The sequence below is a fragment of the Zingiber officinale genome, chromosome 2A, assembly GCF_018446385.1.
Source record: "Zingiber officinale cultivar Zhangliang chromosome 2A, Zo_v1.1, whole genome shotgun sequence".
Taxonomy (NCBI): domain Eukaryota; kingdom Viridiplantae; phylum Streptophyta; class Magnoliopsida; order Zingiberales; family Zingiberaceae; genus Zingiber; species Zingiber officinale.
The window spans coordinates 166,379,749-166,393,664 of record NC_055988.1 but is presented as its reverse complement, the minus strand read 5'-3'; the positions used below and the strand labels follow the sequence as shown (position 1 = coordinate 166,393,664).

The window sequence follows — 13,916 nt, the reverse complement described above, 5'->3', positions numbered from 1 at the left end:
ATGCCGCATCCTCGGCCACTCAAGAGAGTGGTAGTTGGAGTTGATGTCGCTTGTCCTGTAGTGCCACACTCGGCCACTCGTGTGAGTGGTAGCTGGAGTACGAGCAGCAGGGACCCCGTCGCAGATGTAGCTAGTTAGCTACTATGCAACTGTCCCCTCGGCCACTCGTGTGAGTGGTAGCTGGAGTGGTGTACAGTCTGTCACTGACCCAGTCTCTCGACCATACAGGGGTCATGGTGCAGAGAGGTGGGTGGGAGTGACTATCCATGCATACGCTGTCGTTATTATATTTGCTTTGGCTGCTGCTGTCTATATATGCTGTTATTGCTTACTGCGGTTGTTCACATATACTTGCTTGTGTTGAGATATATTTTCATTGTCGACATTTAGTCATTGGAAATTTGTATACACCTTGCTTATTACCTCTGTAGTTATGAGCAGTACTGTAGTACCAGTTCTGACCTACTATACCTAGCATAGGATATGATTTCAGGTATGGGCATTTATCTTGGTTCTATTATAGTATCTGCTATTCTTCTTATGAGGCTGTATATTGTTGACACTCTCTATTTATATCTTATGTTCATGCACTATCTCTTTCCTTACCCGCTGAGTTCCAATACTCACCACCCCACAAAAATGGTTTTTTTTCGCCAGGTAACAGGTAGATGAATCATGGATGCTTGGAGAGTCTCGGCTGCCGGTCCCACGTCACACTCGAGAATAGTTTCTTTTGGGTCTTGTCACTATTTGGATGTATATTAGTTTTGCGTATTTTGATTTTGAACAAGTCGATTTATTTTTTTTAGAGTCCAGTCTGGTGGTTGTAGGTATTTTTGTTAGTGCCATTGTTGGTTTTACGTTTGTATTATTTTGTGTCTTCCGCTGTGCATGTTTCCATCCATGTGGGTTGTTGTTAACTGTGTGGTTGTTTTTTTTATTCATTTATGTCCAGTCGGGTAGGCTGTGTATATTAATTGCGTGGTTATATTATTTCTATTGTGTATATATTCCAGCCGAGTGTGGCTGATGTATATTTTGTATGTAGTAATGTTTCAGATTGTCACCCGTACAGGGGAGATGCTGTCGAAATTTCTTCTGGCAAGGACTCCTTTGGGGGCGTGACACCCGTACCCAACTTCGACCTTCTCTCCTCGAGCAGTATTCCACTCCAACTTCTCGTCCCTCAAAAGCATCACACGCGTCCTTAGGGATGGCAATGGGGCGGGTTCGGGCCGAGTTTAGCTAATCCCATAACCCGCCCTGCCTAAATTTTCAACCCACCTCGCCCCGACCCTGCTCAAAACCCAACGGGTCCATAGTGGGTTAGACCCACCAACCCGCTAAACTTTAAAAAGATATATATATATCAGGGTGAGTTCATTGAAACCCGTAACACGGCCCGATCCCGCTTCCAAACCCGGTCAACGAATTTAGACCTACCCCGTAACCCGTTTGACCTGGTTTAAACCCACCCTAAATGGAGCGGGTTTAATACGGTTCCAGGTTTAAACTCAACCATTGCTATCCTTACGCGTCCTTCTCGCTCTACCGATGTACTCTTCCATACTTTCTTGTCCCTTGAATGCACTAAGCCCGTCGACTCGCTTCCCATGTCATCCTTCTCGTCCGCTGTATCTTCCGCTCAAGTTCTTATTATGTTCCTAAATCCCTGCACACTTAGACACAAGGCATCAAAATATAACAAGACCTAACTTGACTTGATTGATTAAATTAAAACCAACCCGGGGTATTTATAATCTCCCCCTTTTTTGATATGCATCAAAAGTTAAAGTTAGAGTAAAATAAATATATAATTTATTTGAAAAATAAATTGACAATTTAAAACATGAATAATGCAATTATTAAAACATGAATTTTGCAATAATTTTATCCATGCCCGAGCGCCTGGACCGATCCGGCTGCCTGGACTGTTGCTTACATGGACTTCAATGTCATCCTCTCAGCAACGGCTCGCCGAGGCGCCGTTTCTACACCAGGGTAGTCTAGGCACCTGGACTTAGTCCAAGCGCCTAGATAAGTCAACTTTGCGTTGACTTGTCCGGCTTCCACTCCGATCGCTTGAGTGATTCATCGGCCATCCAGAGTTGAGCTCACCTGAACACAACTTAGACTTTCTCTCCTTGAGCAGTCTTCCGCTCCGGCTTCTCATCCCTCAAAAGCGTCGGACGCATCCTTCTCGCTCAATCAATGTACTCTTCTGTAACTACTCATCCCTCAAATACACCAAACCCGTCAACTCGCTTCTCGTGCTATCTTTCTCGTCCACTGTATCTTCCGCTCGACTTCTTATGTTCCAAAGTCCCTGCACACTTAAACACAAGGCATCAAAATATAACAAGACCTAACTTGACTTGTTTGACCATATCAAAATCAATCTAAAGTACTTATACAAACAACTCATATAAAAGACCCTGTTTGCTACATGTCCAGGAAAATTAGAAACAAATACAGAAAATCTTGAAGACTTAGATCTTCCTATAGATTATTTACTCTCTCTAGTATATTTATTTCACTTATTAAACACTAAACCCAGCTTAGACTCCCTAATTTCTAGATGGGAGAAAATAGAGATTATAGGAGAAAACCCTACTAAATACTAGGAAAGAGATAAAGTCAACTGCAAACTTTCTATAATAAATCTAGATCTAACAATTAAAGCATAAGACTTAAGATATATTAATTGGGAAGTAGAAGAATGCACCATGTGCATTAAACAATTTATTAAACATATGAGCAATCCAATGATCCATCTCTAGACATAGAAGCCCGACATTTATAGTAAATAAAGGATCTGAGTAAAAATGTAGACAGTCAAGAATGATCTTTAATTACAAGCGGTTAAATGATAACTATCAAGAGAATGAATAAAAAATACCAAATAAAGATCAACTTCTTAACAAAATATAAAACCCAAAATGGTATTCCAAGTTTGACATGAAATTAATATTCTAACAAGTGCAAATGCATCTTGAGTCAATTGATGGACAATCTTCTCATGTTTAGAAGGACATTTTGAATTATTAGTTGTCATTTGGACTTAAAGTAGTGTCATAGAGGATTAAAAATCTATTGAGAATATATTAAGGAAATAAATAATTTCCTAGCGGATACTTTATCTAGACTATTACATTAAACTTCATTGAATATTTTAGGATTATGGATAGGCAAAAGAAGATATGAACTTTTGCCATGAAAACTATGTGATTTGACAATCATTACAACAATTTACAAGACATGAGGAATAATTTCATTTTCCTCCAAAGATAAACTTGACCATATACAGATTACCTACTAGATAATATTTGGAATATTCTGACAATACCAAAAAGTTTCAATTATAAAATTGTTATCATCAATACTTTGTCCAACTATTTCTTAGCAACAGTACAGAAATCGAAAGGCAAAAAATTCTCTTATTAGGTAGTCTTTTCCGGAACACAACAGAAGTCTATTATGAGTAGGAGGTGTTAGAATGTATACTAAAAGTCTAACTTTTTGTATAAATATTTATTTTGAAATGAGAATCACATTAGTTAAATGCAGTTGCCCATTCAATTTATATTGTAGATAACATGGTGTGTGGTGTCACATAGAAAATCATGTTATCAGTTCCTTATAAATTATAAATAGTACCTCACAACCAAGATGGATTGGGACAAACCATTGGAATGGTTGTAGCATAATTTGGTATTGGTTTATCTTGACTATAAAATTGTGTCCTATTTATTAGGATGATGATGTCCCCTTGAGGAGCTCATAAGGATTGTCATGTAAACCCTGTAGGTGGACTTAATTCCGACATGACAATGAAGTTGAGTAGTACTACTCTTAGAGCTAGATGTTAATTAATTGAGTTGTCAGTGACTCATTTAATTAATGGATATTCGATATCTTAAACACAGGGAGATTAATGCACTCATGATAAGAAGGAGCCCATAATATAATATGGGATTGGTGCGGTAGTTCAATAATAACTCTTTAGTGGTATGAGTTATTATTGATGAACTTGAGTTGGGTGTTCGGGTCGAACACAGGAAGCTCAAGCTCATCAGGAGGTCAAAGTCAATTCCTCCTCTAAGTCCATATTGTAGCCTCTATGTATAAAGTCTCGTATCCAACCAAGTCCACTTCTTACCCAAGTAATGGGTCGGCCACATCCTTACTTGGTGGCCAAGCAAGGAACGGCCAAGCTTTGCTTGGAGCCCAAGAGGTTGTCGGCCAAGCCTTGCTTGGTGCCCAAGTAAGGGGCCGATTACAAGGGAATTAAAAGGGAATTTTAATTTTTTAAAATCTTTCCTTTTATAGTCATCCTCCAAGGGATTTAAAAGAGAGATTTTAATTTTAAAATCTTTCCTTTTATAGCCATCCTCCAAGGGATTTAAAAGAGATATTTTAATTTTAAAATCTTTCCTTTTATAGTCATCCTCCAAGGAATTTAAAAGAGAGATTTTAATTTTAAAACTTTCTTTGTATAGTCATCCACAAAGGGATTTAAAAGAGATATTTTAATTTTAAAATCTTTTTTTTTAGTCATCCACAATAGTTTAAAAGAGATATTTTAATTTAAAAATTTTCCTTAATTGATAAGGGTCGGCCACACATAATAGGAAAGTTTTAATTTTAAATCTTTCCTTTTTTGCATTCACCAAAGATTATAAAAGAGAAGTAGATGGCGTCTTATGGGAGAACACAACCTAAGTCTCTTCTTTTAATCCTTGTTGTGGCCGACCCTCTTCCCTTTCAATTATCCCCTTGTTTCCTTTACCAAGGGTCGGCGACATCAAGAGGCTTCATCTTCTTGTGGCCGGTTACTTGGAGGAGAAGAAGAAGAGAAGGAGGCTCCCTATTCTAGCATCCCTTGGTGGCCGAAAGTCTTAGAGGCAAAGAAGTGGTTCGGGTGGTGTTGTCTTAGTAGATCGTCGTCCACACGACGTCCAAAAGGAGGAGAGGAATACAACAGAAGATCAAGAGGTCTTTAAGATGCAAAGAAAGGTATAACTAGTTAATTGTTTCCGCTGTGTACTAATTTAATTTTCCTTTGTATGGATCCTAAAATACCAACACAAGAGGCTATCGATTTTATGCTTCAATTGAGTTCTCTGTAATTAAACCTAGGGTTTACTGTAAGGAGTTTAAATATTCAATTTCTTGAAAGGCTTTGTCTAGGAAGTGATAGATGATCCCATAACCAAGAAGGTAAAGTGTTTCACCAACGACTTGGAAGTCAGTTCTTGAAATAGATATTTAATCAACTTCTGTAATATGGTTTAACTTCTGAAGAGCACATGAGTTGAACTTGGATTAATAATGTTAAGTTTCATTTGCAATCCAAGTTTAATTTTTGAAGAACACATGGGTTGCTAGGAAAAGTTCTGTACTTGTACAAATTTTTGTACAGAGGAAACATAACGAAATTCCAAATAGCACCCAACAGGAGGAAGTCAAAATAGCAATAAAAAGTTGTAAAAAACCTTTTGACAAAGGCTTTTACGTTTTAGATGAAACCTTTACTTCTACAGGGTAGCAATAGGTCCTAACTGCTTTATCAGCACATTACTTGAGGAAGGCGAAAACATTCAGATAGAAAAAACTTAAAGTCAAGCAACTATCAATGAACGTGAACAAAACCTTCTAGTCCTCCTCATCGATCTAACTATTTGGACCCAACTTAAAGTCAAGGTTACTGAAACAATAGAATAAAGAGCTTTAGAAGCAATGCCCTTGAGACTCCCCACAACTATTCCAAAAGGCATCTCCACATATGTTCGTAGTATGGCAAAAAGATTCATCTTCCAAAATTTCTTAGACTTATTTGAAATACTTAAAACTTTTCATAGAAGCCCTCTCGCGAGCATGACAATTGTCTATGAGGCAAAATTCATCTATAAAATGAAATACCAAAAGACTTTCCAGACCCATATATATTCAGTAAAATATGATAATCAATGTCAACTAATTTGCTTTTTCAGAAAAGTCAACATTAACTATGAAAAATATATCTCAATAAACTTTAAAAGAAGACTTATCACTCAATTTACTTTCTAAGAGACAATATATTTTCAAATAATCAGCATTCAATTTCTATAGGATACATTTATTGTGATTAAATTACTCCTGTGATGTTGGATCGCCATGCCAGACCATGAATCATCACATGTCATGTCACACCATGAGTTATCATGCTTCCTAAGTTTACTTGCTAGATGAAATATGGAAATGAACCGTCCATCTCAAAATTAATCAGCTCAGCTCGTAAGAACTAGACACCGGATTATTAAAAAAAGGATCATGCTTAGCTCTCGATTCAACTTGACTACCCATGATCCTCGCTCGACGTGACTAAATTGAAGCCATGAAACCTTTTGAAAGTTTTTTAGAAGCTAAAAGTTACCAAATAGACAATTTTGATCCTGTCACCGATGTAAATTCAAATATCTTGCCTTTTAGCATTCATTATTCAACGAACTTGCTCTACTTGATGAGTCAAGACAAAGTCGAGCTCGAAGGATCAATTTGACCCATGTTTTAGCTTCGATCCTTGCCTCTCGCATGCAAAAATAACTATAAATGTCCCTAATTTAACAAATCATTTTTTAAAAAAAAAATAGAGAATATTATAGCCATTTTAATACTATAATTATCATAATTCTCCATCATTTTCATCCTAATTAACTTCTAATTCATCTCGTAAACCCTAATTCAACTACGGCTAGGTAACGAATGACCCATTGACATGATTATACAATTCAAATAAATAAATTAGCCGGTAAGAGACCAGCGACTTTCAAGATTAATTGATGTAAGTTGAATAACGGATGCCAACTTGAAAAAAAACAAAGGTTTCAAATAAATTACAAACCGCATTCATCTATATATACAAAAATGATTATTCAGCCTTGCTTAAGCCTCAGCTTTCACTTCGTTGAAAAATTATGGATATGTATTGTGCACGATAACATAATCGACAAACAGGAGAAGAACTTTTCCCTGATCAGAACATTCTACGATCGACACTTTCTATAGAACATGAACTTCACCGAAAGAATAATGCAGTAAAACGGCATGTAAGTACATAACAACATCATTTATAGCTTCCATAGCGATCGAGGCATTTACTATTGTTGAGGGAAAGCAAGCTTACCGATTTCGGATACACCAACTACAGATGGTTGTTTGAGATTCATTCCTTGTCAATGAAGTAATCTTAAGTTGGCATGTACTTGAACTCCGCTCGGAAGCCAAAGCCTTAGTTGCAAAACACAAACACCCGCAAAAATGATTAGAACACTATGATAAGAGAAAATATATTAGCCATATCGATTCCTTGATCTTCTCTAGTGATGGCACCTCGTAAAGAAAAGGTTGAATTGCACAAGGCAAGCATGGTATTTTTCTTCGGGAAACAAAGAAAGCGATCAATTCCTTAAAGATCACATTTAGCTAGAAAACCTATTACTCAGCAAAGAAGATACCAAACTTTCCACATTACCTTGGACAAGAACCCCAGCACAGGGATGAAGCCACCGGCCGACCTCATACCATAGCTAACATCATAAGAACACGAATTGCGGTCGCTGTATTTCTTCTCCCCAATGCTGTTGATCACGGCTCATAATGCCACCCCGCCTGATTTCCCAAGAGGGTCGGCAGACCCATTTCGTGATCTGGACACTTGCAGTTCTGTGTGCCATCCTTACGATAGCTGTTATCGTCGCAGGCATAGCGGTGTTTGTAGTGTACATGGTCTACCAACCAAAGATGCCCTACATCAGGGTGGCCTATGCACATCTCGACGAGCTTCTCTATGATCAATTAGGGTTGCTCGAGATAGACATAACCCTAAATTTGGAGGCAGTGAATGATAACAACAAGGCCCACACCAGCTTCTCGGCCCTGAGCTTCCTTCTCCAGTTCCATGACATTGATGTTGCAGTGCTGAAGTCCAACTCGCTCGAGGTTCCTAAGAACAGCTCCCGCCCACTCAATTATCACTTTCACTCGTCGCCAATACCACTGGACCAGGATGCAAAGGAGGCCATGGACAAGGCGTTGAGGCGGGGAATCGTGCCATTTGATCTCAGAGGGCATGCAAAAACCAGGTGGAAGGTGGGCATCTTTGTCTCCGTGAGGTTCTGGACACACATCTCGTGCCGACTCCATTTCTTCCAGACAAATGGCAGTACAGTTGAGTCAGGTTGCAGCACCACATCCCATTGATTGCCGTCGAATCAGATTGAATCCATTTCCCCTAAACAACAACAACTCCATTTCACATAAATTTACAAAATCTGTATAATCTAGATCTTGCTCGGTGATAGTTAAACAGAGATGCATAGAATGTGGCTAATAATGGAATAAGAACAAGAATCTTGTGAATTCATAAATAAGAACACAAACCTTGTTCTTCATGTTTTTGCCTCTACTTTCTCTCAATAGCATCTTCTCCATTTCCCTCAAGTTTATGAAATCTGTATGTTACTAGAGCAGTCTAGATCTTGCTTGGTGATAGTTAAACAGAGATGCATAGAATGTGGCTAATAATGGAATAAGAACAGAAATTTTCTGAATTCATCAATAAGAAACACAAACCTTGTTCTTCATGCTTTTGCCTCTATTTTCCCTGAACAGCATCTTCTCCATTTCCCTAAAGTTTACAAAATCTGTATGTTACTAGAGAAATCTAGGTTTTGCTTAGTGATAGTTAAACAGAGATGCATAGAATGTGGCTAATAATGGAATAAGAACAAAAATCTTGTAAATTCATAAAAAATAACACAAACCTTGTTCTTCATGTTTTTGTCTCTATTTTCCCTAAACAGCATCTTCTCCATTTCCCATAAGTTTACGAAATATGTATATTACTAGAGCAATCTAAATCTTGCTTGGTGATAGTTAAACAGAGATGCATAGAAAAAGGCTAATTATGGAATAAGAACACAAACCTTTGTTCTTCATGTTTTTGCCTCTATTTTCCCTCAACAGCATCTTCTGATCTTCTCCATTTCCCTCAAGTTTATGAAATCTGTATGTTACTAGAGCAATCTAGGTTTTGCTTGGTGATAGTTAAACAGAGTGGAATGCGAATAAAAATCTTGTGAATTCATCAATAAGAACACAAACCTTGTTCTTCAAGTTTTTGTTTCTATTTCCCCTCAACAGCATCTTCTCCATTTCCCTCAAGTTTATAAAATCTGTATGTTATTACAGCATTCTAGGTTTTGCTTAGTGATAGTTAAACAGAGATGCATAGAATGCGACGGATAATGGAATAAGAACACAAATCTTGAATTCTTGGTTGAGGATAAGATACGCACCTTGTTTTCGAGACAAAAGCACAAAAAAGGGGCCCTTTTTCATCTTCTTCTACCTTTACCAGCTAGGGTTCGCTCGCTTGTTCATTGCTGCTCAAATCCAGCCGAAAGCGAACACTTCGCGAAAAGAGAAAGTAGGAGAAAGAAAAGGCAAGCAAGATCGTCACAGTTTCCTTCTATAGTTGACTTTAATTGCAAGAAGAAATAGTTTATCCACAGAATGAGCTCCGGAAATCCAGAAGTAGATCGCAATCGGCGCTGGCGCCCCGCTCAATGCCTTCGCTCGTGAGAAGAAGCCGCGAGCAAGATAAATTTTCATTTTGGCCCTAATTGTTTTGTCTTTTTCATAAAATACTCTGAAGAAATAAGAATTGAACACGAACATCCTTCTTTATGTAGAGACCAGGTCTCCTGGTCCGCAAAAGAGAAAAAATGGGATGAAGAATGAACCATTTATAATTTTGATCAAAGCATGGCCGTGATCCTGCGATTCCTCATTCTCAAGTAATAGTTTGAATTGGGATGGACGACGAGAAGTTGTCAAAGTGGGCAAATGGTCATGTTGCGGGGCGCTAAGAGGGGGTGGCCTCCAACCACTCTCTCCGATCTAAATTATAATGTGGGGGACGGTGAACCTAAGAGAGAATTGAGCCCGAATCATGATCATAATTACGATTGGTTCATCCCTAATCATTTTTTTAATGAACCAAGAAATCTGTTCCCTTCATGTATGCCCCAAAGTTAATATTTTTAAGGAGAAAATTAAAAAAAGGCGACTTTTGTTTTTTAAAAAAAATTATTAAGACTGTAATGTATTTTAAAGTAAAATAGCTTTCATTAAGTTGTTTATCAAAGCTTAATATAATTGCTTAACAAGCCTCAGGCTGTGGTATTGCAATTAGGCTCTTTAAATAATTGGTCACTTGAATGGATTCCATAAGTACTTCCTAATTTCTCTTGGATAAATAAATATAAAAAAATAATTAGGTGGACGGAACTCCTATTAATAAATTTGAACCGCGGATGTTTTGAGTGACAACCTGGATACCCTGTCACCGCATCATAGCCCAAGGACGTTATCTATATTATAAGAGGTTGTTCCCTAAGTGGATAAATGAACATAAAGAAAATTAAAAGCATGAATATATAAATAGCATTTAATTTACATTTATCCCCCCTCCCAAAAAAATCAACCATTGATTTTTTTTTTCTTCTTTCAATGATGTTCAAGCATGATAAAAACAATTTGTGTGATTAGCCATAACACAAAGAAAAGCAAGAATTGATCTTTGAGTCCATGAATCTGAAACAGAGGAATCTTAAATGCTGAAACCATGTTCATAGTTTTCATAGTAAACGGATGAATAAGGACATAAACCGGAGTCAATCTGGAGAAATTATTACGACTTGGACATCTCCAGTAAGCAATAATTTTCAAACAGAACAGAAAAAATGGGAGATCAAAATGGCAGCAGAATGTTACAAATGGCTTCCCTTCTTCATGACTCAGACGAATTGACGATGAAGTTCTGTCGGCGAATAGGATTCATGACGACGGGTGGTCCAGCAGTACGAGGCCATGCCTGGAACTTCTTATCAGTCTCCTCCCACCAGCTCTTGTCCGAGACTGTTTTGGGGGTTGTACCTGGTTTGAAACAAAAAGATGAGGTAAGTCCATTTTGTTAATTTTCAATTGATGATCTCCAGTCTCCACCTACAAACTATGGGCGTGTGATCTAACTGACCTCCAAAAATCTTTACATCTGAAACTACTGTATCGGATACATATGATAAAATGCAGACTGCAACAGTCGTTCCAATAATTTTTCCGGCCGTCATGCCTGATCTGTAGAATAAATATAAGGATTTAAGTTTTTGAGCACTCAAGAAAAAGGATAAAGGCCATGTAAATATGAAATTAGAAGCCGGAACACCATGTTTGGAAATAACTTAAGTCATGGAATTGAATTGAATTCCATAATGAATTGAATTCAAATTGAATTCAATTCTCATGTTTGGAATGAATTGCAACTTAAGTTATGGAATTCTTATGTTTGACCATTTTATCCTTCTCTCTTTTTTCTTTTCTTTTTTTACAAAGAAGAGAGAATGAGGGCACAATAGACATAATATGGAGAATTGAATTTCCTAACTAAATCACACATAAAGAGGTATGATTTCCTTTTGCCTTGTTTGATGGAATTGGAATTGAATTCCATATCAATTCTTAACTAAAAAGTCATTCCAAAACATGGAATTCAATTCCAATTCTAAAAGGAATTGAATTCCATATCATTCCAAACAGGCTGGAAAGTGAAAATTGCAAAAAGGAACAACTATAGTTGGTAAATTTAAGGTTTAAAAATAGTATTTTGTGCCAAAATTTTAGTTTAAAATGGAAAATAATTTTTGATATCATGTTGTGCTCCCAGCACACTTAGTATGACAAGATCAACTCATGAGTTTTAATTTCATAGTCATCTTCTATTTAGCTTGTTTAAAAATTCAAGCCTACCACAATGAAAAGTCCACCCAAATTAAAATTTATGAAAAACAAGTTACAAAATAATAACAAGCACTTTAAGTAACTATTACTCACTAGTACCAAAATGGATGTCATGCATTCAAATGAGAGCATTGATTCTTGTAGCATCCTAGTGAGATCATTTTGATACGGTTGAAGAAAATTCACATCTATTAACTTTTAAGAAAACATAGTTGTCTAGTTGATTTAGTGAATGCCCAACTAACTCCAAATAAAGTGATGAGCATTGCCCCGTTATTATAGCTTTACAGTGAAAATGAAGCTTAAAAGAACTGTTTTACATAAAGCTCCAATGGGCTGGCACTTACTATATAAAACCACCTTTTAAAAGCTTGTCATTTCATTTCTATAGATCTAGACTCTGCCACTGTTTGTCTGGCGACCAATTCAACTCAATGAGACCCAACCTTACATATAACCAATCAGAAATCTTACCACTTCAGACCATCTTGAACATTGGTTCCTCGTATTCAATTTAAATTAGCTGCTTCCTGCCTAATCTATTGGTCTCATATCCCCATTTTTTGGGGTTGACTACACCCAAAGATCATATCCCATGTTTGAATTATAAGTCTATCTATATATTTTGTGATATCTAGATATTCTAAATCACTTAACCAAGCCAAATATATATTTTTTTGTGATATCTATAAAAACTTCCACAATGCTCATGCCTAGTCTTTGAATATGTCCATGTCCTCCAAATCCGTTTCACTTATATCATGAAACATCGTAGCTAATAAATAATGCTCCTAGACAGTAAGCTTGTTCACCGTACCATGCAATAACATCTGCAACCAGTAAACACCAAGGCAGTAGAAAAAACTATCGTAAAAGGCAAGGGATCCAAGAGATGCTAGAAAAATAATTAACTGCAAGCATTATTTTAGTTCATCCATGCTAGTTTCCATTCATCGAGGTCAAGGATCCACTTTCAACTGGATTCATAAACTGTATCTCTCATGCAACTGACATGGAATCTAAATATGTCAGTTCTAAATGGGCCGCCTATATATATGCATAGAAGATTCAAACACCAGATGGATACCCTTCTCTCTGAGGTCAGATACATGATCATTACTAAACCCCGCAAATCTGAAAGATCACTTGTTTTTGGTTGGCGCTATTGCGATCACGTAGAATTACAAAGTGACAAAAAAAAACTTATTTTCAACTCTAAGATAACCAAAAGAACAGATATATCAGAAGTTGAGATGAAAATCTTCAGTTATATCCGCAAGAGGAAGCCATTATCTTTTTAAATTGAGCAGGCATCGAAATTTGGAGCCCTAAACGCCGATCGGCCAATCCAAAAAAAGATAACGCGAAATAAATCCCTGACGACCACTGCAACACAATAAGCATCGAAACCCAAGATCGCCAGTCGATCGGGAAGAAGAAGAAAAACCAATCGAACAACAGAACGACTGAAAAACAGAAACATAATACGACAAACTCACGAGAGAACTGGATCGGTAGTTCTACTCTTCTCTTCGAGATTGCTCCACTGTGGATTTGGCGGCTCTGAATTCGGCGAAATGCGTAGCTGATTCCTGAAACGGAAGGAAAACGCTTAAATAGAGAATGGATTAATAGCGGACAAAATGGATTAATAGCGGACAAAAGGGGAGTACGGGAAGGTGACGACATTAGGGCTAAACTATAAATTTAGAGAGTTTAACGTGGAATTAGATTTTATATATTTGTTTAGATTTTTTTTATTATATTGATATCCTTAAATATATTTATTATACCGAGAACATTAATTTTTTTACAGATAAATCAGATTTTTAAAATATATTTATGTTTAAAAAAATTCACTGTTTGATATTTAAAAATATTAATATAATCGGTTAAATTAGACGGGCATATATAACCTAATTTTATATTATTTTAAATTTTTTATGTTTAATAATTAATTTTATTCAAAATTAATTGATAGATTTAGAAAATTTATATAAAATTAAGTCAGGTAGGTTTTTCTAGTTATCTTGATTATATTCATATTTTTAAATATTAATTTAATACATTATATG

General features: G+C 36.7%; 2 protein-coding genes across 2 annotated transcripts; one reads left to right on the top strand and one right to left on the bottom strand.

Moving 5' to 3' along the window:
- The first annotated feature begins 7,615 nt into the window (after positions 1-7,615).
- Positions 7,616-8,607, top strand: LOC122043085. The gene has a single exon (XM_042603544.1). It carries the CDS (start codon positions 7,639-7,641, stop codon positions 8,239-8,241), a length of 603 nt encoding a protein of 200 aa, XP_042459478.1. The 5' UTR covers positions 7,616-7,638; the 3' UTR covers positions 8,242-8,607.
- A 2,105-nt stretch (positions 8,608-10,712) lies between these two features.
- On the bottom strand, positions 10,713-13,430 carry LOC122040251. Its single transcript, XM_042599584.1, has 3 exons — positions 13,341-13,430; positions 11,081-11,181; positions 10,713-10,980 (listed from the first exon to the last, which is right to left on the bottom strand). Exons 2-3 carry the CDS (start codon positions 11,172-11,174, stop codon positions 10,835-10,837), a joined length of 240 nt encoding a protein of 79 aa, XP_042455518.1. The 5' UTR covers positions 11,175-11,181; positions 13,341-13,430; the 3' UTR covers positions 10,713-10,834.
- Positions 13,431-13,916: the final 486 nt, after the last annotated feature.

Excerpts from the sequence above, each read along its gene's own strand:
- LOC122040251 (XM_042599584.1), bottom strand. The coding sequence starts at position 11,174 with ATGACGGCCGGAAAAATTATTGGAACGACTGTTGCAGTCTGCATTTTA. Across the intron at positions 10,981-11,080 it reads AGATGTAAAGATTTTTGGAG|GTACAACCCCCAAAACAGTC; the intron begins GTCAGTTAGATC and ends GTTTCAAACCAG.
- LOC122043085 (XM_042603544.1), top strand. The coding sequence starts at position 7,639 with ATGCCACCCCGCCTGATTTCCCAAGAGGGTCGGCAGACCCATTTCGTG.